Raw genomic sequence first — 25,089 nt, 5'->3', positions numbered from 1 at the left:
GCTTACGATGCATTATATGCGAGTTGAGACATTGGGAAAAAGTAATGTGAGCACACGGATTTTTCAGTGATAGCGTAAGCACTGGCGATAAAACCTGGGTGTCCTAGACATCTCACAACATTAAAACTGTTTGTGAGGGTAACTTCAACCGCCATTTAAATTTCTGTCGTATGCTGCACTCATGTTAGAGTGCTCTTTACACTGTGTTGTGGCAACAAACCATAAATATCGATAAGAGAGAGGGACGGAGCGTAAGGAAGCAATCGCACTCGACGAAAGCTGCTTCAAGCATCAGTCATGCTGACGACACCCAAAGGTGCTCCAAATGCTACGGGCTAGTTGACATGACATCAGAGATAGCGATAGTACGGGCAAATGACGATGAAGATGAACGACCGCTGTGTTCTTTTGGTAGAGGCGCTAATCTTTAGGGCGGCAGCACCCCATCTAATTTAGCATCGGCTGTGAATTCAATGTCGATTTGCGCCGCCGCGGTGGCTCAGCGGTTATGGTGCTCGGCTGCTGACCCAAAAGACGCGGGTTCGATCCCGGCCGCGGCGGCTGAATTTCTTTGGAGGAGAAATTCTAGAGGCCCGTGTACTGTGCGATGTCAGTGCACGTTAAAGAACCCCAGGTGGTCGAAATTTCCGGAGCCCTCCACTACGGCGTCTCTCATAGCCTTAGTCGCTTTGGGACGTTAAACCCCATAAACCAAACTAAATAGAGCGCGCGCACACAGTCAAACCACATACGCGGCGATGTGGAAGCCAGGAAAACTCCCGACTCTGTTTCTAGCGGGAGGCTTTCAGTGGCGCCTCAGCAGATTAGAAGGAACTATAGCCGGCATTCCAGATAAATGCTGTGAAGTTAAAAAACGAAACGATGGAGGGAAGCGCACTAGGCGAGTCAACATAACTGAGTGGTGTTGAAGGTGTAGGTGTTTAATGGTGTATAAAATACTTTCAGTGCGTAAACTTTGTTAAAAAACGCAAAAAAATAATGAAGTTTAGATTCAGAGAAGAAAATTACTGAAGGCACTCAAGAGTACTTAGCGTGCTTTGAACGCGAATGCATTTGTTTTTTTTTCTATTTTTTATTTCCGTTTCGTTTGTTTCCATTTTTATTTTTTCTTTCTTGCCTTCCTAATGACACACATACTGATTAGCATAGCGTTGTAAGGCATCGCACAAACGAGGTCTGTTAGAAAAGTATCCGACCTTTGGCCGAAGAAAAAAAAAATGGCATAACTGGAGCGTTTAAAACCTAATTACCTTCAAAGTTGTCTCCTTGGGACTCAACACACTTCTCCCAGATGTGCTGCCACTGTTGGAAGTATTCCGAAAAGGCCTTTTTCGGAATGGAGTTTAGCTCAGCTGTCGTTGCAGCCATAATGTCCTCTCTTGTCTGAAATCGCGCTCCTTTCAATGACCTCTTGATTTTGGGAAACAACCAGAAGTCGCAGGGGGCCATATCAAGAGAGTAAGAAGCCTGTTGAACTGCAGGGGTCTGGTTTTCCGCCAAAAAAGTCTTAATCAAGTGCGAAGAATGTTCAGGAGCATTGTCGTGATAAATGCGCCAATTTCCTGTTGACCACAACTCCGGTCTCTTGCGCCGCACAGCATCACGTGCGACGGAGGACATCCCTGTAGTACTCTTTAGTCATTGTTTGATCCTGGTGCGTGCGTACTCGTGGTGTGCCACACAGCGAGAGTCCAAGAAAGCAGTCAGCATCAATTTGACGTTGCTGAGCATTTGGCAGGCCTTCTTTGGTCTTGGGGACGTGGAATGCTTCTACTGTGACGACTGGGATCTGGTTTCCGGGTCGTACCCGTACACCCAAGACTCGTCTTCAGTGACTATGGTGTTGATGAAGTCGGGGTCACTGTTTGTGGAATCCAGCGTGTCCTGTGAGACTTCAACGCGAAGCTACTTTTGCTGCACCGTGAGCAGCTTCGGCGCGAATTTCGCCGCAACTCTCTTCATGGCCAAATCTTCGGTGATAATGGAATGTGCAGAAAAACTACTGATGTCCACCTCTTCCGCAATTTCTCGAATAGTCGCACGACGGTCCCGTATCACCAGAGCGTTCACTTCGGCAATGACCTGGCCATTTCGGCATGTTGATGGCCGACCGGAGCGTGGCTCGCTCTCCTCCGATGTGCGGCCATCTTTAAACCAGTTGTACTATTGCTTAATTTGTGTGCTGCTCTAAGCATCATCACCGAAAACCGTCTAAATATTCCGAATGGTTTCCACTTGGCTGTCGCCCCGTTTCTGGCATAATTTGATGCATTAGCGCTGCTCCTGTCGCACCGCCATTTTGCTTGCACTAAAAAACCGACGAGAGCACTACCCACTACCTCACTCAAACGCTCCCTCCCAGCGACTGACGCTATCGGCAGGCGGGAAAAAATTCGTGCATGCGCACGACGGTTCAAGGTCTGCTGGTGCAAGCGCGCTTGTTTTCTATTCATCAGGTGTTCGCAAAAAAAATAAGGTTGGATACTTTTCTAACAGACCTCGTATTAGGTTTACGTTTGTTCACCGAGAAGCAACGCGGCTTTGTGGCCTATTTATTTCGAGCCGGACGCTACTCGTCACCACGCTGCGCGAATCGTATAGGTTTCGAAAACTCAGACATGCGCACCGGAGTGGATAAGTGCACTGCAGAAAGGGACAACCTTGAATCATTTGCAGTGAGACCAGTCGTCTGTAAACCGGATCATCTTTCCGATTCGTACAACCTGTATTTTGTTTTGTGAAGGCAATAAAGAAAACAATAGTTTTTTCGGCCTATGTGTTGCGCGTTCGCTTCGCAATCTGAAAGTCATGGTTTCAGTTCCACACACCTTCGGAAGAAAATTTATTTTTCTTCGCCTCATGTGCGTCCTTGGACTCTAATTTTTCCGAACATTTGGTTTCGTTATCGATGAGCAATGATTTCGGATTAATAGCTGCGCTCACTCTGCGGCATTCAATGATTCGGTCTTAAGTTTCGCATCTATCTACAGACAACATATTTTAACTCAATGCAAATAAAAACTGGTAAAAGGCACAGCACGGAAGCGCAGGAGTCAGGCTCTTTGTGATAAAGCAGGTTTTGTGCTTCGAAATTTATTTTTCCCTGAACTGCCAGTTTCATTCCATTTTTTCCACTATTAAGGAAACGACTTGTAAAACTACTAGGCAGATTGAAGATGTCGCCCATTATACTTTGGATGACCTTGTTTGAAGTAATCGAAGTGCGACGCTTCTTGTGTTGCTTATTTGACAAGGTAAGGGCAATGCAGCATTACCAAGAATGCAAGTTAGCCAGAAGACAATTACGCTTTCGGTTCGGTATGTTTTCGTAAGAAACAGATGAAGGAATACATTTGAGGGCTACATTTTCAAATCCCAGTGCCCCTCACAGTTTATTTATTTATTTACAGGATACTGCCGGCCTCAGTTTGAGGACTTAGGAAGGAGTGGGCATATCAATAATACATCAGAAAACTAACATAACAACACCCAAAAAAACCAAAAAAAAAAACGCAAGAATTTAAGTGAGAAGAAGAGACGAAATCCAGCAGTAATAATAGTAACGAAAAGTAAAGCGCGACAAAAACAACAAGGCGTGTACACAGCAGCATGGGGGGCCGCCGCGGTGGCTCAGTGGCTATGGTGCTCGGCTGCTGGCCCGAAAGACGCGGGTTCGATCCCGGCCGCGGCGGTTGAATTTCTTTGGAGGAGAAATTCGAGGCCCGTGTACTGTGCGATGTCAGTGCACGTTAAAGAACCCCAGGTGGTCGAAATTTCCGGAGCCCTCCACTACGGCGTCTCTCATAGCCTTAGTCGCTTTGGGACGCTAAACCCCATAAACCAACCAACCAACACAGCAGCATGGCACAACCACGCATGCTCAGTCACTTGAGCAAGAAACGAAATGTACAAACAATGAAAACAATCATGCATATGAGGCACTCAAGGCATTGCGCATAACGACACGATGGTAATTCTATTTTGCTTCAATACTTTTAAGCATGCCGCAGAATGACTGGACCGTCGGGCATTCCACTGTACTCGAGGTGAGCGCATTCCACTCACTTACTGTCCCTGGAAAAAACGAGTTTTTAAACACGTTAGTCCTGCAAGAAAATTCTTTTAATTTTTTGTAATGATTAGATCGTGTTGGGCGCTTAGAAACTGAATTAATGTACACATCCTTATCTATTCCCAGCATATCATGATATAGTAGGTACATATATTTCAGTCTGTCCCTATACTGTCTCAATTTTAATGGCTCTAAGTTTGCATTGTTTAGAAGAACCGTCGGAGATACTTGCCAGCTATAACAGTTGAATATAAATCTAACCGATTTTCTTTGAATGCTTTCTAACTGTGTTATGTTTTTCTGGGTATACGGGTCCCATACTACTGAGGCGTACTCAAGAATTGGTGTAATGTACGTTTTGTACACTAAAAGACGGATTTCTTGTGTTGATTGTCGAAGCGACCTCCTCAAGTAGCCAAGCTTGCGCATTGATTTTTTTGAAATATATGATATATGCTCGTTCCATCTGAGGTCAGATGTAATTACGAGACCCAAGTATTTGTAGCTGCTGACTGTAGACAGAATATTACCGCCAATGCTGTAAGAAAATTTTAAAGGGTTTCGTTTTCGCGTGACTGACATAGCGACCGTTTTCTTTGCACTCATAGTCATTTGCCATGTGGCGCACCATGCTTCCACGCTGGCCAATGATGAATTCAAACAAACCTGGTCACTGCAGTTATTGATTTCTTGATATAGTATGCAGTCATCTGCAAATAACCTTATTTTCACGTTCACTACTTGTATTATGTCATTGACGAAGATAAGAAAGAAAAGGGGCCCAAGGACGGATCCCTGTGGAATGCCCGACTGTACCGGTGCTGAGTCAGAGCGCACACCATCAATAAACACACTCTGTCGCCGTGATGACAAATATGCAGAAATCCATGCAAGCAGCAGATCATTTTTAAATATTGGCTGTAGCTTTAAAAGTAGTTTAGAATGAGACACGCGGTCAAATTCCTTTTCGAAATCTATTAATATCATATCAATTTGACCCTGCTTGTCTAAAATTGCTGCGAATTCGTGAATGGTTTGAGAACCTGCGTTGTTGTAGATAATCCCTTTCGAAACCCATGCTGCCTGGAATCAATTATGTTGTTGTCATTCAGAAAGACCGAAATATGTTTGAATATAATATGTTCAAGTGTTCTGGCGCATGTGGACAGCAATGCAATTGGTGCCCACATGCGCCAAAACACCAAGGCTACACGACATCCATAGGTGCCCTAGTGAGGCTCAGAGGAGTTTCAAATGTTCCTGTGTGTTGTTGTTGTAACTATTACTTCAAATATCGTCAAGTGAAGCAGGGCTAACAGCGAACGTTTTTTTTAATTACTGCCTACAATAACGACAATGCGAAGGCAGAAGATTGTTTGCCTAAAAGAGTTCCTTGCGTGTGCGCCCCGGTGCCAAGGATTGCCGCTGCCGTGCAGTACACCGCCGTTTAAACAAGAATCGCAGTGGTTGCGCCAGACGGCGCCACTTGTTCACGAGGTGGCGAAAATCCGCTATGTCGGGAGTATGCATCATTCTTCAGTTACCACAGGCCGTTACTGGCTGTCCTGAGGGACAGCACAGAGCACACGCGTGACTAAAAATAAGTTTCCTGAATAAAATTGGTCACGTAAAAAATGGCTGAGGCTTAACTTGGTTAAGCCTGGAGAATGCGAAGCATCATCGTGTCGCGTAATTTGGAGGCGCACAACCACAGCGACGGCGCGAGGTGGGCCCCCGTTTCTTCGCTGTCGTGACGTCATCGTGTCACGTGGTGTGACGTCATGTATCACGTGATTTGGAGGCGCACAACCACAGCGACGGCGCTAGGTGGCCACCCGTTTCTCCACTGTCGTGACGTCATCGTGTCACGTGGTGTGGCATCATCGTGTCACGTAATTTGGAGGCGCACAACCACAGCGACGGCGCGAGGTGGGCCCCCGTTTCTCTACTGTCGTGACGTCATCGTGTCACGTGGTGTGACGTCATGTATCACGTGATTTGGAGGCGCATAACCACGGTGAAGGGCTGAAGTGGTAGCTAAAGTAGTATGTTTCGCATAAAAACGTAGCGCAAAGAGACGAGGACACAGAAAGAACGACAACACACGGCGCTAACTTCCAACAATGGTTTATTTCAGAAAGAAAAGTAGTTGTGTATCGACATCACGACCAACACGCCATCAAACCATGTGCTAGCAAAGCGTATCAGCCAGATATGCGAGCTCTGGCTGATACGCTTTGCTAGCACATGGGTTGATGGCGTGTTGGTCGTGATGTCGATATAAAACCACTTTTCTTTCTGAAATAAACCATTGTTGGAAGTTAGTGCCGTGTTTTGTCGTTCTTTCTGTGTCCTCGTCTCTTTGCGCTACGTTTTTTACGTTTCAAATATGAACCAACAAGCCCAAGCATATACCCTTCTGAAAATTGGTCAGCCCGCATGCATCCCTGCAGTGGAATAATCTAGGAGTTGCACAGATTATAGCATTAATTTTTCTTTATTGTTTTTAATTTTGTGAGGGCTGGAAACCATCGTACCTCTTCCGTACTGCTGTCCAAAGGAATCGCCGCTACGCAAGCCGATATTAATTGGATAGAACTACCGGAATGCTCAACGTGAAAAGAATTGTTTCCGGTGAGCCGCCTATCGTGGGTGCCTAGTAAGGGGACATTTGCTTCTGGCTATTTCATGCAGTTCCTTCAGTTTTTATTTTAAAGCGAAAGCCTTTAATGCCTCATTGTTGTCCGCAGAAGGTTGTCAGCAGAAGTGTCACGCTTTTCGGTTGGTCGAAATGGTTATGACGTCAGAGTGCGCGGATTAGGGCCCAAGTCAATGTTTCAACACTCAAGGTTGGCACCCACATAGTGTTAAAAAAGTGTTTTGCATGCCAGAGAAAAGTTGCCCTGTAAAATTATGCAAGCGCTAATTCAGTTTCCATGTTGTCTTATGTTTCCTGATGGCGGCCTCATCTTTTCCTTCAGCGGTGATGCTGGTCTCTCTGGACAAGCGGCTGGGACTGCTGGAAAACCCGCTGCCCCCGGACTCTGATGCGGCGAGGATCAAGCACGGGGTGTGCACCCTGTTTTCAGACATGGACAAGCTGGTGGCCCATTTCCCTTACTACAGATACTTCTCGACACCCACAATACGTAGCTTTGAGCGCGCTGGCGACTACCTCGTTCCGTAAGTATTAGTTTTACTTTTCGATATTGAGCTTAATTTGTTCACCAGCTTTGCTTTGCGTAACTATATGTGAACGTGCCTTGGTGGCAGTATGTAATAATTTTTAGCTAAACACACGATCTCAGCAAAGCTATATAACGGGTAGCGCAAGACTGCCTCTTTCTGAATGCATGGAATTTCCCTAGACACAGTGAAAAATTCTTCATGCATACTCCTACACTGCAAAGCCACATGCCCTCCGTACAGCTTATGATAGCTTTTTTACAGCCCTTGTGAAAGTTTGGCGAAAACGAAAATTGACGTTATCAATTTTTGTCTACATACTGAAGCCTGTACGTTTTAGCTCTTATTTATCGGCAATGGCGTTCCAAAACCGACTGAAGCAGATTTTTTCTCATTGTGGTTACTAAAGAAAGAAACAAGCTTTGGTAATCCAGCAACTAAGTTTGCTACATTACTTTAGTGAACCATGTTATGAAATAGCTCTGTGCGAGGTACGATTTATGATGAAAACAATTAGGTTATGGAGGCTTCGGGCTACTGAGAAACTAAGCTTGCTAGATTAGTTTAGTGAACACGTTATGAAATGGCTCTGTGAGAAGTGCACCTTTTTTACCTCTGTGGCCTTGAGCTTGAGGCAGACTATCAAGAACTTCATACTGTTTCCTCTAAGGCAATGTCTGGTGTGGGGGGGGGCTGGAATCTTATCGCGGTCTCATTAATACAAGGCCAACATTAGGCACGCTAAAACTTCACAGAGTCGTTGCTGGTGCTTATGGCGACCTTTTGAGACCACGGAGGACACAACGCCTACAAGTGAAGACTAGTGCAAAGTATGCAGAGCATCGTTTTTCCGCAGCAGAAGGAATGAGCCGCGCTCGACTACGGCTCACTTTGGAGCACTTTGACGAGGTTTATTCTGTGCTCGAAGTGTAGTGTCAGTTAAGTTCTCATATGCAAGTAGCAATGAACAGTAGCTGCTTTTGATATGCCAACTATCGAATGGCGCAATCGCAGTGGTCATTTTTAGACTAAAATTGCAGTGGTTATCTCAGTTTTCTGTGCACCGCTCAATGGGCGGCGAGCGGGAGTTGCCGCGGTTAATGAGGGTCGCGTTTTCTTCCCTCATGACGATGGACATCAAAGACGCCGATCCACGCATAACACTTTAGTGCCTTCATCCTGCACCCTGGTAATGAAGGAAAAAGAACACGGTCACTGGCCAAGTCAAGAACTTCTAGACGTTTCGGAGCTTCTTACGGCTTCCTTGATCACTGAGTGGGACAAGGAATCGTGTTGCGTATATAAGTCGCGACGATTCCTTGTCTGGCTCCGTGACCAAGTAGCCCGTACCAGAATCCGTGTTTGACCGTGTTTGCAGTGACCGTGTTTTTTTTCCCTTTAATTCAGTGCCTGACCAGACGAGTTTTCGTCTAACCATTGATTACCCTGGTAATAGTAGCCGAGATGGAGCCTATTTCGGCGCTGTTTGTATTGTTGCACGCTAGGGTTGCAACAGAGACACCTCGGGCTTGCAGTTGCTCGTTAGCTGCGGCCTGGCCCAAAACGGAGGTCGATGGCCCTCGGAAGGATTCATTGTTGGTGACAGTGATAGTGATCAGACTCCAAGGTAGCTCTGTGTTGAAAAACAAAGTCCTTCGAGTGCTCGCTACGTTCAATCCGGATATTTGACTCGGATAGTTGGTTCCTTTTTGTTAACTAATTAACCCAGCTCGAAGGAGCGAGGGCGCAAAAGAAGACGCGGCACAGGACAGAGCCCGTCCTTTGTGGTATGTCCTCTTTCGTGTCCTTGTTCTTTCGCGCTGGGTTATTCTGCTTATACTTTCCTATGGCTGCTACAGAAAGAGTACGCTACGGCGTTGCTCCTGCAGAGAGAATTTATGGTTCTTTTGGGAGTCTTGAGGGTAGGGGAGCCACTAAGATAGCGCTGCTTTCCCTCCGTCCCTTTGCCGACGACGCCCCATGAGCGGTGAAGGAACAGACGGCTAGTATTGGATGCATTTGTCGCCGGCTCATGCACTGAAAGTCAAGCAGGCGTTCTTAAACCGTTTTCATCACTTGACTCGGAACGGTAGGCGCTCTGGTTTGTCTCATCGCATTCAATGAATTATATTTTCTTAAATGGCAGCAACATTATGAAAATGGTAAAGCGTTTATACCTTGTTGCTACTACAACAGAAGCATGCGGCAGGAGATTGGAAAAAAAAATCTTCAGTCAAAAATTTCGGCTTCTTTATAGTCCAATACCAAAGTCGACCACTCTTTTCTGAGCAGACTTTCGAAAGCAGCCGCCAGACTGCTTTTAGGGGCGCCTCTGTATACGATGTACATGGCGGATACCTGAAGTGAACACATGATGTGCTCGGGCGTTTTGCAAACCAGCTCTTAGCACACCCGCATCCATACCAACGTTTTGTTCTCTCGTACAGCTTGTGCCACCAAGAGCGTCATGGCTGCCTGATGCCATCACAGTGCTCACATATCCTCTCATGACACGAGTCGGACCGGGAAACAGTGAAGAATCCTTGAAAACACAAAGCACAGTAAAAGAAAAATATGCCCTTACAAAAACAAACAAACAGGAATATTTGTGAAACCAGCCCACGCTCACAACGGTCGATCCATGTGCAGCGGTCCCTGAAACAAAGCATATTCCACATCCGTTCGTGCAGATTGCCAGAAAAGCGAACACCAGGCACAGGCACAAGATTGTGTCGAGGGCATGGTACGAGATATGCATGTTGGGACCCAGTGGCGTTAGTAGTGAGCAGATAAAGTCCCCGAGTTTTTTCAGGCGCCACGAATTGACTTTTCTCTCAGCGGCCCATTTTCGCACGCTGTTGATACCTGTTCCTCGTGTAGCAACCGGCACCTTGATTAACGATAAAATAACTCCGGCTTGGCGTTCCTTCGTTTTGTTGACTACGTAGTTGACCCGTTCTTTTGACGCATCTCGTTGTGCCCATCACTAGACACCTCGTCTTGTGCCCGCGTTAAAAGCCAAAGCGCTTAACATGCATGCCCTTGATGCGCTGAACAGTGGACGGCTAGCCACACGCTAAGTATGTACTGGGCAGTAGTATGTAGCATCGATGGCAACGAAATAGCTAATCTCTGTTTTATTCCGGCAACGTTTCACAGATAGGCATGGGCGGTACCTTATCTTGCCGCATGCGCCGAGTGCATTTCGAATGCACTCAAGGTCAAGAAAGGTCAACAAGGTCAAGAAAGGCACACAGGACGACCGCTAACTTACGACTAAAACAACAGGAACCGAAAATGCAAGCTCGAGGAAGCTAATGCGCATGCCTAGCTATCTATCGATTCAACAGGCGGGGAGATAACTGAAATAATAAAAGCAGATCTTTGGACCAAGGTATACTGAACCGAGATATTTTGGGCTAAAAAACGATCGTAATAACTTAGAAAAAGAGGGAAGGCTGCCACCTTATAACAGTGAAGCCAAAGATGTTACTTAGCATTGAGCAACAGATTCTCTTCGGAGCAGAAAAACCGTTGCGCCACTGACGCACTTATCAGCTCCAATCTTATGAATGAATGACGTCTAAGAATTTCCGTGGCTGAGTGGTAACTTATAAAGACCAAGAAGTTTAGTTCTTCAAAAACCGGGCAACATTTCCGGCATGTAGTGCTCAGGCAGGTTCCTAGAGTTGGCTGTATGAAAAAAAATCAGCATGTTCTCATAACCGCTCGAGCGTAGCACCATAGCACCAAAGCAGGATAGCCAGCATTTCTGAAGGCCAAAACTCGATTAAACTTTGTGTGAAAGCGACTTGGAAACGTCGATCTAGGCCACCAAGAAGCAGTGCCACTCTTCTGTCAAGAAAAATGCTAAAGGACGTTTGTTACAGCGTGGCCTGTAGGCCCAACATTTTTAGCGTGTCATGTTAAAAGACATTCTTAAATATATAAACTGTAACAAGTCATTATGCATGAATTCCAAGGTAATATTCTAGGACTTGGAAAGAGCGAAAAAACCACTTTAGTACCGTCAGAACAGTAATAGCAACACTGTCTTTCCTTAGTTGTAAAAGGACCAGAAAAAAGTATATCAGACTAAAACATGAACCACACAATAATTTCTGACATTCTGAGTAACCTCGCTGTTAAATTTTGTCAAGAAGATTTCACCCAAGAAAGGTGCTACACAAGAACCGATACAAATGTCCCATATTTGACATACTATTTAGGCTGAAAGCTAATGTTGGTATAGTTCATAGAAAACACGTAATTCCAAGATAGCCTCAACTTACCTACCACAACCGGTCTGAGAGGCTGCACTTCTACACGTCAGTGCTCTCACTAACTGAATGAAGGGGTTCATCGTATGGCACTGCAAAGAACAATTCTTCAGTACCCACCAAGAACCCTATGCTGTCCCCACGCTAGTCTTGGCGTCGCGATTAAATATCTTAGTCCTAACTGCTCACCTTGAAAGGATCTTTAGATTTCAGCTTGCGAAAATGGAGTTCTTAGAACTTATTCTGCGTGCCGGCTCTATTCACACGAAATTACAGGATAACAAACATCAGGCACACGAAGACTCTCTGTTTATAAACTTTGCGTGTTTGAAATGGTCGCTGAATTCAATCGCGATAAATTTAAACCAAACGCAGAACACCCGAGATAAGGAAAACGTGCCCCAGTCAGCAGCAGGTATGAGCGCCATAGAAGTGTATATGCATGAACCGGAGCATTTAAGAATGTCTTGGTTTCGTCCTGCGAACATAACAGATAAGTAATAAGGGAGTAATTACTCATTGACATCCACCCGAGCGCAGCCTTACGGCTACAAAGGAAAGCTATACAGCTTTCTCAGCAACTTCGCAGTTAAAGACAAATTCGCCCTGGTCCGGGGTTCGAACCCAGGACCACCGCTTCACCGGAGCAGTCGCTCTACCAACGGAGCTAACCGGGACGGCAAGCTTATGGTAGGGCGAGAGCGAATTGATCAATAACTCGAAGTGGGAACAGTGTTGGTCAAATGTTTAGGGGAATCCCCCAAGGTGGAGTAGATTTGTAATAAGGGAGTAATTACTTATTGACATCCACCTAAGCGCAGCCATACGGCTACAAAGCTTATAGCTTTCCTTTGTAGCCGTATGGCTGCGCTTGGGTGGATGTCAATGAGTAATTACTCCCTTATTACAAATCTACTCCACCTTGGGGGATTCCCCTAAACATTTGACGAACATAACAGATGTCTGGCACCGCAGCGATGCGAACCGGGAAATAACCACGTGGACGTACCTGGACAATGGAATAAACACTATAAAAGGAACGGAACAGTTTTTTTTATTCAATTCCCCCCGAGGGTCTGTTTAAGGCTATCAGGGAAAGCACCGATGAACATGGCGAAGTAACTTTTCAAAATACAGCTGGCATTAGTACGGAGCATTTTTTGGAGATATTGCAATTTTACCTAAGGTCTACAGCCACTTATCACGACGGGCAGTTTTTTGCTCAGAAATCCGGTATTTGTATTGGTTCTTCCGTCCCTCCGGTACTTTGTGACAATTTCATGGCCTCTTTGGATAGACGCTTAGCCAAAAGACCTGTTTAAGTTTCCAGTGCTGCGTGTGTAGCGCTATGTAGACGACTTTTTAGTGATTTAAATACATCTTTTACCAATGGCCTTGACAATACTGTTAATAATATCCGTAACACCTTCTCCTCAGAGGGCAAGCTTTCAATTTTTACCTGTGAATTGACAAGGTAAAACTACATTCAGTTTTTAGATCTTAAACTACAGTTCACCGGTACCCACGTTTGTTGGTGGCGTAATCCTAGGTACAAGAAATGTCTCTTACCTTACAAGAGAGCACATTCCAAGCTTGTAAACGTGGCATTATCATGTCTGGTTGCCTCTCTGCCCCACAGAAGTCCTATGCACACGCGGTTTCTTCAAGTTTTCACTGTCAAGTCGTCTGCTCTGTGTTGGGTACCTGCGCCTCCTAATTCGCGATTCATGCGAAAGCCCTCTTAAAAAGCTCTAAGCTACAGAACGAAAGCAGGAACGCACAGACCGAAAATCACCTTTTGTCATGCCGTATTATCAGTGTCTGTCCCACAACATTAAGAAGGTTGCAGGACGGTGTGACATTCGTGTCGTTTTTTCAGCACCCTGCAGACTCAAAAATGTTTCCCCCCCCCCCCCCCCACTGAACAAATAAAGAAGGGATTCCAACCAGTGCAAGATAAACCATCGGTGCGAGTTTGCTAAACGCCTTTCTGAAGAGTTCTACGAGATCCCACCGTCGATTTGAACGAAAACATCTTCGGCGGAAGTCCACCTGGTTAGGTTCTTGAGATAGTTGAGCGAAAACTGACGCCAACCAATATTCTTATTCCTGACCAACGTTTCGGGATCAACTCGGTCCCTTCTCAGGGGCGACTAAAGTGTGCCAGCAGCAGCGGGGTGCTGCCTTCGCTCTCCCTTCGTTAGCACGTGGCGCAGTCCACTCACGTACGCGGAGGGGAGCGTTCCTGGAGTCCTATTCCTCGCCGCCCTTGTGAGCCTAATGTGCCATGACTCCACATGTCGCCTCTTGAACAGGTTCAATTGGCTCCACGGCCAAGACGCTCTCCTCCTCGACGGCTGTTCGGTGGTCGCCGCACTCGCAGTATTCGGCGAGGAAGTTGGACTCTGAATATATCCCTCTGTCGTGCGGCCTGTCCTACATATAGGCCAAACTGGCCGCTGTTTTATTGAGCGCGCTCCAGAACATAAGCGATCCATGCGCACCGTCACGGGCAGTAATGTTCCCCTACACTACAAAAGCTGGGAAAGCATTAGCTGCACGTGTTTTCTGAAAAAAATTCCTATCGAAGGCAAACACAAAACCGAAGAGGGAAGCAAGGGAGGAAGAGGCTTTGTACATAGCCAAAAAGGGTGACAACTGCGTCAGGACGCCCTCTTTGTCTATATCGAGGAAAGAGATCGAATTCCTGGATGGGCACGTCCGGGCTATCTATCGGGCTCAATGCACACGTGGCATTGTTACCATCTTACATTATTGTGTGCCGCTGCCTCGTGCTCAGTTTATTTGGGTTTATTTCTTGTTTTTTATAATGTTAAAGACCCTTATAAGACTTATTCTTACACAATAAAACTAGTTGGAAGTCTGCTCTCTGTGTTCGTGTTCCTCTTTTTGTGGTCCTGTCTTCTTTGCGCAGTTGTATTATGAGTGACACTTTATTCACATGGCATGCAGTTAATATGGCGACATGTTCACGACAATAAAAGGAAATCAATATTAAGATGAAATGTTAAACGAGCAACAGTAAATAACAGAGGTCTGCAGGCAACAAAAGGAGGGAAAAAGTCACTGTACAGAATAAGCAATCGTAATAATTACAGCAGTCTTCTAGGCAGCCAGTCAGTTTTACTTCCTTGGAACTGCCATGTATTAATAATCGCCACACAACGTCAGCCCTGTTTTTCTTTTCACGCTCAGCTGACAGTGAATAATATTTCCGATGCACACGATGCAAAACTCTTACAGACGCTTGTTCCACATGATACGAGAAGCAGCGGAGGCCGCTCGCTCCAAAGGAGAGCAAAGTCAGAACTGCACCATTCTGCAGCACCTTTACAACGAGCAGAAAATGGACTTCAAGGAGATGTTCACCTTCCTGCACGACTTCGTGGTTGGCGGCACTGACACGGTAAATAACCCCTTGTTTTATGAAACTTCCCAGCGTTTTAATGCGTACCGGACTGTCCAGAATACAGCGTGGCAGGAGCCGGGGCTTTGATATTATATTCTATTATCTTAGACAGACCTCTCCTGTATTCATTAAAGTCTCTCCTCCTCCTCCTCCTCCTCCTTCTCCCATTCTCGGCGTACTCGGGCCAACATCGTCAAAACTGAAGTAGAACATGAAGCCGAGCCTGGAGAAGAACCAGAACACCAGCCTGGAGAAAAACATAGCACCGAACTAAATCAAAACACTTGGAACTTTCTCTCCAAATCAGACGGAGCAAAAAACAGCTTCCCATATTTACAACCTCTAGTGGGATTCGAACTGGCGGCGCAAATAGACTAACTTCGTTTCGCGCTGACCGATACCAGCGCTACTGGAGGGCAACTCATTCCATTCTTTTATTGACAAGGTTAAAGGCGAAGATAGGGTTAACTTTGCAGACATGATCGGTGCGACGCGAAGTACGAGGTGGCCACATTTCCCCCTTAGAGACTTTAGAAACCAGTATGAAATCCAATTCAAAACAGTCCACATGCAGGCAACAGGGCACTGGGCACATCACGAAGAGTGGTTGCCATTCTGGTTTAAAATTAGCGTGGGTATACACCTTCCTGGGATTAACAATCATTTGGCTGAAATGGGATTCTACGTCCTTTGACTTATTCCAATTTTCTGTTGATTTTTACTTTCAATGTTGTTCTCTCCATAATGCATTGCCCGCACAGGCTCTTCGGGTATTTGAATTAATGAATAGACAAATAAATAAATATTCTGGGCAAAATACCCTGCTATTGAGGAAGTATCTCAGATATAACTGGAGCGCACAAAAAACACACTTAAAGGGGCCTAGAAACACAATCTTAGTTAACTCTTTTGCCTGTTGATTGCATAAAGTGAGTTATAATGGTGCTATTAGCGTCGGTAATACCGCGTATATTCCGTTTTTTAATATATTAATGTCCTCCCAAAAACAACTTCGTGGCACTGATGGTGTCGCCACACAGTGGCGGGTTTTTAGCAGCGGATATGACATCACCTGGCGCGAGCTTGATGATCGGACAAACAGTAAATATACTGCAAATTGTGTGAATAAATAGAGACACATTTTGTCACCTGTCTGCGTTTTATATTAGATCAACAAAAACAACTTGTTTGTCTTCGATAAAAGCCCTGCAAAGCAACTAAAATAAATATACACCACAAGGGGCGCTCTGGCATGGAAACGACGCTGCCAGTCTCAGCAAAAACGAGTTACAGGAAGCAGGCAACCATGGAGTACAAACTTCCGCGACGTGCTCTGGATGGCTGTTTTGATTGGTTGCGCCAGGTGCCGTCATTGGGAGAGCGAAATAGGAGTGGGAAGTCCCGCCAAAATCGAGTTGAGGGCAGCGTTTTGTTTGCTTGTATTTTGAAATTTCTCCACTGAATAACTCCCGTGCCTGTGCATCGATTCCTGTAATTCTTTTTAAGTCAGCATCTGTGTGACATAAAGAACCCACCTGAAGTATAGCCTGTATCCCCCCAAGCAGTCTTTCGCAGCCCCTTTAAGACACGGGCAAACGGTGCACTCACAACTGATTTATTGCACCGATGCAAGGGAATCCACCCATGACTTGCGATCTGTGATCGATAAGCACCGTCAGACTGACATGTTTCTTGACCTCTCAAAAACCTTGGTACTAATATTAGCTTTTTATATTCCAGATGACCGCCTAAAAGCTTATGCGGTTCTTTATATGTGCAGTCCTCCTTCTTACAGAGCGCGTTCCACCTAAGGTGTACTGCAATAAAAAAAAAGTGTTTTGGGTTGAGTTGGAAGAGCGTTGTACGCAGTTTAGTACCTTAGAATACGGCTAAGTTGTGCACATGTAGGCTATGCCACTAATATTGAGCACTTGACTTTTAAATATTACTATTTGTCTCCTTATTTAATGAGAGGCGAGCAGCCCGCCATAATGAATATTAATATGAGCTTTATTTTGTGGGTTTCTACGTGGACACAGGCCACCACCCACCGCGGGTTCGAGCTTCGCGCGAGCCAAGGGCCCCGATCAGCCGTCACCACACACCACTGGGACACCGATGCGGCGCACTCAACCTCCGCTGGGAGGAGAGCGATTCGCCGCAAAGAAATAGGCCTCCAAGTTCACAAAGGAGACGTTTATTCACATCGTCCTCCAGCTGATACACACACACTCAATAGCCACCCCGTCCCGGGGGCGCGCGAGGAGCAAGGCTCCGCTGCGCGCACGAAGCGACTCGAGTAATGCGCACCGCTAGCACGCCGCTGCAGGAGAATGTCCCCGCGGCAGTGCTGTGATCTCTTTCTCGTGTCGACCGTTGGGCCGGTTGCGAGAGAGAGTGGGCATTCAACGCAAGGTACGCCTGTCAGAGGTCGCTGGACCCCGCTGGACAGGCTCGAGCCGCTGCAGGTCAGAGGACACGTGCGGGCGAGCTCGAGTAAGCACTGGTCCGAACGGCAAAGGCCGGCACGGACAAACAGTAACGTACGCACCTTACGCTGTCTCGGAGGGATCTCTCTCTCTCTGGGCCCCGCTCGGACGGTCGCGCGGTGCGCGGCCGGTCAAACGGGTCCCGAAAATCCCGCCAAAAGGCGCCAATGGCAAAGGCCCTTGGGGAGCCGGGGCGGAGCTGTGGCTAAATGACAGTGATTAGTCACCCAGCCGCCTCTCCACCGCCTGAGGCGGGAGCAAGGGAAAGAGGAGAAACGACGCGGTAGGCCGGCACAGCCGCGCAAAGGCGACGGCGGAAAGCCAGATTCCCACATCCCCCTCTCCTTAAATGCCCTCCTACCCATCGGCAAAGCACGCGGCCAAAATAAAGAAATCAATACACAAAAAAAAAGCTACACTTCAGTTCCAAAATAAAGAAATGAATACACAAAACAAAACTAGCTACCCTTCAGTTCCAGCCAGAACAACGTAAGAAAACAAAGGAAAACAAGGCAAACAACACTTGCATACGCTTCAGTAAATCAAAACAGCTTGCAGATTATATACACGGTTCACAAGGAGATGTGAATAGAACTGTACAGCTATGTTACAGGTGGACGTCAGCCTCAAAGTTCGATGGCGCGGCCCAGTGGGCCTGTCGGCGACTCACCGCTCGCAGACTTCAAGTTGAACAGGTTGGGAGGGCCGACGACTTATGGCGGTCTTCTTTCCGTTGATGTAGGGTGCGTTGATGACGACGGGGCCGCGGCAGAGCACTGACCTCGCGCCCTTGGACACGACATCACGTTCGGGCACAAGAAAGTTAGTGCACCCCCTTCACGCCGGCTGAAACGGGCGAGGACGTTCGGCGGCGTCCAGATGTGTGACCTTGGCCACAGCGAGGGGTCCTTCTCATCCTCGCGCTCACGCAGAAGGACACAACGGCACAACTCACAGGCGTCGCCTTGGCTCATGGTTACGCGCGCACACAGTCACAGCCACAACCACGCATACACCCGCAAGTGCGCGGACGCTGGTCGGCGACAACGACCCCCCCATCAGAAGCGTCCAGAGGCGCCGCGGCGAGGGTCAAAGGGTGCACTTTCCGCCCCCCCATCGCCCCAAACGCCCCGCCAACTTCCCCTTCATGCGGGCCGCACAAAACTCGCACCGCGACACACGGCTCCTTAACGAGCCAACCACCCACAGTCGGGCCGGAAATGAGAAAAGGCGCGCTGTACAAACGACACCTAATCCAATCTGTTCCTTCTAGAAGATAAGAGCAAGCACGAGCGGGCCGAAGTTTGCCTATGTACAAGTCTGGGAAAAAAAAACTGTACGCCAACACAAACGCATGTTGCCTATGTACATCTCGGTACGTTAGAACGAAAACAGACGTACCAGCAGGAAACGAAAGTGGCTAGAAAACTGACTCAAGCAAAACAAATAAATAAATAGATAAACACACAAGGCTCGAACTGAGCATGATGCAAAAACAAAAAAAATAAATAACACACCGTGCTTCACCTGGGTAGGGCCTGACAAGAAAGCTCGCCAGCTAGCTGAGGCTGCGTGCCTTCGGTTGCGGAAAAGTCCGCCGTCCGGCATCAATCACACCGGTGACCGTCGCCTCAGATTGTACCGGTGCTCCGTACGCTTGCGTTCCGCAGCACCAGTTGTGCCTTTACACTTGCCTTTGATACCAATGGGTACCGGCGCAAGCTCATCAGACCGTGACGCGTAGGCCTTCAGGTCAATGAACCCCTGCTTGCTCCTGGGGAAAGGCCCCATCAAATCGCAGGTGGCCATCTGCCACGGACGCACACTGTCAATCGGTTTCATCATTCCAGGCGGCTTGCCACCCCGTGACTTCACCGCTTGACAGACATGGCAGGAACGGCAATAGCGGATAATGTCACGCTTCATGCCGGGCCACGTCACCGATTGACTCAGTTTTGCAGAAACTTTGGAGTCACTCAGATGACCGGCCAGTGGTTCGTCATGAGAGAATCGCAAAAGTGCGCCTCTTAGACTTTTGGGGATAACCACCTAGAACGGGTCGATGGACTCGTCATCGGTGGCTATGTATTTCAGCACGAGCCCGTCATGGTCCAGCAAATATGACTCCCCGGGGTTCGCCGCGACACACGCTGGCTTCTGCCCCCCTGCGCCCGCTACAATACAAGTAGCGTCACGGCGCTCCGTCTCCCTGAGACCGTCGCTCACCTCGCGACAAAAGAGGTCATTTTGCTGGGCTTTCAGTAGCTCTTACGGCTGAAAACGATTCCAGTCATCCCAGAGGGGAGCATGGTCTCGTCCCCACTCAGGTTTGCAGCCAAAATTTCCGTTCGCGTCGGCACTTCCGAGGCGCTCACGAAGAGCTTTGCCTCTCGTCCGCTTTGCGAAGCGCTGCTTGCCTGGTTAGCGGAATGGGTTAACCCGTTTGCGGGTTCCCCCTCCTTGCCGCCCGGCGGCTCGTCCGCTGTTTCGCCCCCTCCGCCTACAGGCATCAAGGCGCCGCTGGCGAGTGGGGCACGGGATAGCGCGTCAGCTACCACGTTTGTGCTCCCCTTTCGACACTGCACGGAAAAGTCGTAATGCTGTATCAGGAGAGCCCAGCGCGCCAGCCGACCCGCAGGCTCGCGGAGCCGCATCAGCCAACTGAGCGCACTGCACCCCTGCCTCAGTGGAGGCTTGGGCGGGCTGCACGAACGAGGGAGGCAAGGCTCCTAGTTCGATGAGCGGCGCGGTTTCCGCAGGGAACCGGGCCAGCGCCTCGCCGTTCCCAGAGCAGAATTGACTGCTCGCGGGGCACGGCTGCTGCTGTTCGAAACTGCCGGTTGCGGCAGCGTGACACGAACTGCTTTCGCACTGGACGGAAAGCTTGCGCAGCTGAGGCATGTGACCAGCGGATGCACCGCAGGGTGCTTCCGATACAGCTCCAATGGGAGCCACGTGGTCAACATTTTGGGTTGTGTCACCGTAAACCCCAATGGGGGCCGCGGCCAACCACGGTGTCTAGCTATTCGAAGGAACAGCAGCCAGCGGATCAAACGACGCTACAACTCCGTAGGGAGCCGACATGTAGCTGCCGAGTGCCGCGCTGGGGGTGGTAGACACGGTGCGCAAGCGTGATCGTCAAGGCGACCTGCTCGGCTAATGTGCCATCAAAGGCGTAAGCGCCAATGACTTAGCACGTTGGGCGCCAGTTGTGGGTTTCTACGTGGACACAGGCCACCACCCACCGCGGGTTCGAGCTTCGCGCGAGCCAAGGGCCCCGATCAGCCGTCACCACACACCACTGGGACACCGATGCGGCGCACTCAACCTCCGCTGGGAGGAGAGCGATTCGCCGCAAAGAAATAGGCCTCCAAGTTCACAAAGGAGACGTTTATTCACATCGTCCTCCAGCTGATACACACACACTCAATAGCCACCCCGTCCCGGGGGCGCGCGAGGAGCAAGGCTCCGCTGCGCGCACGAAGCGACTCGAGTAATGCGCACCGCTAGCACGCCGCTGCAGGAGAATGTCCCCGCGGCAGTGCTGTGATCTCTCTCTCGTGTCGACCGTTGGGCCGGTTGCGAGAGAGAGTGGGCATTCAACGCAAGGTACGCCTGTCAGAGGTCGCTGGACCCCGCTGGACAGGCTCGAGCCGCTGCAGGTCAGAGGACACGTGCGGGCGAGCTCGAGTAAGCACTGGTCCGAACGGCAAAGGCCGGCACGGACAAACAGTAACGTACGCACCTTACGCTGTCTCGGAGGGATCTCTCTCTCTCTGGGCCCCGCTCGGACGGTCGCGCGGTGCGCGGCCGGTCAAACGGGTCCCGAAAATCCCGCCAAAAGGCGCCAATGGCAAAGGCCCTTGGGGAGCCGGGGCGGAGCTGTGGCTAAATGACAGTGATTAGTCACCCAGCCGCCTCTCCACCGCCTGAGGCGGGAGCAAGGGAAAGAGGAGAAACGACGCGGTAGGCCGGCACAGCCGCGCAAAGGCGACGGCGGAAAGCCAGATTCCCACAATTTTAATTTTCAAAACACAGACTCGGCGCGGTGGCCTAATAAATTTTTGCCTATTTATATGAATTGAGTGCACTGGAGGAGTTCCTTCGTCTGCCACAGCGCCGAGGATAACTGCATTTGCAAGAATCTAAAAGCTTATATCGGTATTCTTACGGTGGGCTACACGTATCTCGATAAATGAAAAGACTAACAGCAATCGTTGCAAAATTAACTATTAAATATTAGTTGACCAGCTTACTAGCTAGAACACCTTAACAGTATTGTGATGCGGTTAACCCGTGGCAATTCTATGCGGAAAAAAGCGCTTTTTTAACTCAAAAAGGTTACTTTGCAATATTGCAGAACGTCTTAGGTGAAAAACCCGGTATTTGTCTCTTTAAGCGTTTACTCGCCCAATCCTGGAACAGCCCCGCACATGAGGCTAGGCATTTGTACTAAATAAAAAAAATTTGTTAAGAATATCTATTTAAAGCGATCTGTATATTTCGCCAATAATCATATATTTGGTATAGTTACATAGTTATCAACGCAAGAAATTGTGCAGGACAGTTTCCGTTCAGTCCTGCACTGGCCGCTTGTGTTCTCTTGTTTTCGTAGTACTGGTGACAATGCAAAAAACTATTTTCAGGATATAAACCGGTTCTGGAATATGAAGTTGGGAGGGAGCCAATCACGTAGTCTTCAAGACTGCCTCCCTGCGAAGAGGTCTGCAGAGCCTAGGCGGGGTTCGATGTCTTGGGGAAACATGCATTACGGAAAGTTGCCGGGCCAGTTGGTGCATGATTTGGTCGAAAACAGCCCGCGAAACACAGTACCGAGAAAAGGAGGCACGCGCACACATAGCGCTAACTCAAGGCTTATTACATTGCTCACAATAAACACCAAAAGAATGATTGAAATATAAAAAATAATAATAATAAAACTAAGAATTTTGCTGCAATTGAACTACTGTTGAACCTGGTTAGAGGGCGAAAGCTATGGCGTATCGGGCAACTAACTATACGAGGCTTGGCGTCTGTAACGTTGAGTGAGTTGCGGACACTGGATAGGCAGCGCTCCCAACCTGCCACCCTGGCAGGTGGCTGATCGCGAGAGTTTGCTCACTCGACGAACACTGCGGCCTGTTGCTGCAGTGTCTCCAACCCAGCTACCCCTCCACCCCAACCCAACTCGGGAGGACTGGGAGGCGGTCCTGCTCGGTTGCCACGACTTACAGGCCCAATAAACCTTAGTCGGGCGCGCCCGGGCGGCGGACACCGCCATTGGGGTCCCAAACTAGGGACCTGTGCCTAGTGCTTCTAAGGATCGGTTACCTACGGACTGATCCAAGCATACCTCTGTCCCTTTCGAATAAGTGTTTTCACCACCACTACCGCGTGTCTGCCACGACGTTGTCAGTGCTAACGCATGCAGCCCACACCTCTCTGTATCACCACCCCACGTATCTCAAAGCGCGATTCGGGCGTCTACTGATCTCGGGAGCCAGTTATCCGCACTTCCTTTCCTTAACGTAATCGGAGCCGAAAAAGTTGTCAACGCCAATGAACACAGCGAACACCGACGGCCTATGGCTTTAGTGCCGCGTTTCTGCAACAACCTTATTAATGTCAGCGCATGCAGCGCACATCTGTTACTACCGCTGCGTAGCTGTACCGCTGCGAGTGAGGTGTCCACTGTCCCAGGGGGCCAGTTATGCGCCTTTCCTTTGCTTTCGAAGCTGCCGCACTTCATCGGTTTCGTAGCTTAAGGCGTGACTAAGGTGTTCACTTCAACGTCAGAGTCCTGCCGTCCGCGACCTTGGCTTTACATGGCGTAGTGAAGCTTTCGCTTCGAAAACACTGCGAAGGCGAGGACCAGTCCCTTTGTCACTTCTTGGCAAGAAAAGAAATTGGTTTTCTTGTCGACCGAGATATGTGACATAGATACTGCGCCATTTTCTTTCCTCAAAATCCAGTTTGCCAATTTATCTTGGAAACCCACGACTGGTAGGGACAAACTGACACACCCTCGCATTCACATTCTTTTTTTGTTATTATTTGTTCATTTTAATCATTTTCTGGGACTTATTGCCAGCAAGGCAATGAACCTTCAGTTGTTAGTGCTTTGTGTGTGCGTGTCTCCTTTTCTGGGTCATGTCTTTCACGGGCTGTTGTCGCTGAAAGAAATGAAGGAGCTAGACACCGCAGCGGACACGGGACAAAGCCTCTTTATAAACCCATGAAGTTTCAAATAAAATTTTAGTTGCAAGTACCGCCCTGTGTCGTCTTCTTTCTCTGTCCCGTGTCCGCTGCGGTGTCTAGCTCCTTCATGTCTCACCAACTGGCCTACACATCTACCCTCCTACGTTGAAAGAAATGTTTTTACGTTTCGTGTGCTGCATGAAGAACAGCGTAATTCGCTCTCTCAGCCCAAAATCACGATCATGCAGACCCATAAAGGCGTCCCAACTATCATGCCGTGCACCAAGGGTTGTTCTAGGCCTTTGTTTAAATACAAAGCTGCTTACTCAACCAAAAACTATAGCAACCAGGCATTTATCACGAGTCCGACTGCGTTTTACTGAGAAAAGGAGAAACCTTTCTCAAGCGAAACTGTTTGATTTGCTTTTTCAGACATCGGGAGCTGCCACTTTCAGCCTCTACTGCTTAGCGATGAACTCGGAGGCGCAGGAAAAAGCACGGAAGGAAGCGTTGTCGGCGACGCGAAAAGAAATTGAGGGCGCTGAGGTGGATCACCCTGACCATCTGCCCTACCTCAAGGCCTGTATCAAAGAGTCACTCCGGTATGTCTTTATCCGTTGGGAAATGGAGATTTATTTTGGGGTCTGGCAAAAGAAACGCCCTGCATAGCGTATGAGCAACAGAGGAAGCATTAACCTCCCCTATGCTCAATTGTGGAGCTAGTTGGTGCGTGATCACTTAAAATCAGCAGCAAAGAAGAAACAGACAGCGCCATTATCCGTCTGCCTCCAAAAATCTCTCACTTAGTATCAGGGAGTGTGTAGTTTGTATTACTGAGTAATTAGGTGCGTGTGGATAATTATTCTGACAATACATTTTCTAAGTCCAATGCAAGAAGCCACAGTAACTTTGATTAATCTCTGCTATCCAATCTTTCAAGCTTTTTTCTTTCCTATGGTGCTTTTAATAATGCTGCCCTCTAATAATACAAGGAATAAGGCAGGGCTCCATCATCTATTCGAAATTTACGCGTCATCTTGCGTGTAATTTCAGCATTTTGGTCAGATTCGCCTCAACCAACAGTAATAAGCAGCATTGTGATTTGCACAATATTCTGCAATGTGAATGTTTCAATTCCTAGATTGTTAAGGCGGAGTTTTGGTGTCTACCAAGATCTGATACAGATACTGCGCCATTTCCTTTACAACAAAACGCAATTCTCGGTTTTCAGGTTTTTCCTTTCTTCTTGTATTTTTTATCCCTTCTCCTACGGCGCGGTTCGGGCGTCCACCAAGACCTGACAGTTGAAAATTGGTTTTCGTTTTGATGAGAGGAAATCACTGAGTGTCTGTCTCACATATCTCGGTGGACACCCGAGCCACGCCGTAAGGGAAGATACAAAGGTGGGAGTGA

At 48.1% G+C, this 25,089-nt stretch overlaps 1 protein-coding gene across 3 annotated transcripts in view; it reads left to right on the top strand.

Moving 5' to 3' along the window:
* LOC149326731 (putative cytochrome P450 12a4, mitochondrial) overlaps positions 1-25,089 on the top strand; it is an 81,620-nt gene that overhangs the window by 51,153 nt on the left and 5,378 nt on the right. For 2 of the 3 annotated variants that reach the window (XM_089563969.1, XM_089563971.1), the window contains 3 exons: positions 7,075-7,276; positions 14,824-14,986; positions 24,109-24,278. In XM_089563969.1, the coding sequence (XP_089420095.1) occupies positions 7,075-7,276; positions 14,824-14,986; positions 24,109-24,278 (535 nt within the window). The remainder of the gene's footprint in view (positions 1-7,074; positions 7,277-14,823; positions 14,987-24,108; positions 24,279-25,089) is intronic. The other variant, XM_089563970.1, reaches the window with a different exon arrangement.

The sequence above is a fragment of the Amblyomma mixtum genome, chromosome 10 (genome assembly GCF_055824585.1).
Source record: "Amblyomma mixtum isolate Tamu chromosome 10, ASM5582458v1, whole genome shotgun sequence".
Classification (NCBI taxonomy): Eukaryota; Metazoa; Arthropoda; class Arachnida; order Ixodida; family Ixodidae; genus Amblyomma; species Amblyomma mixtum.
This window is presented reverse-complemented; position numbering and strand designations above follow the sequence as displayed.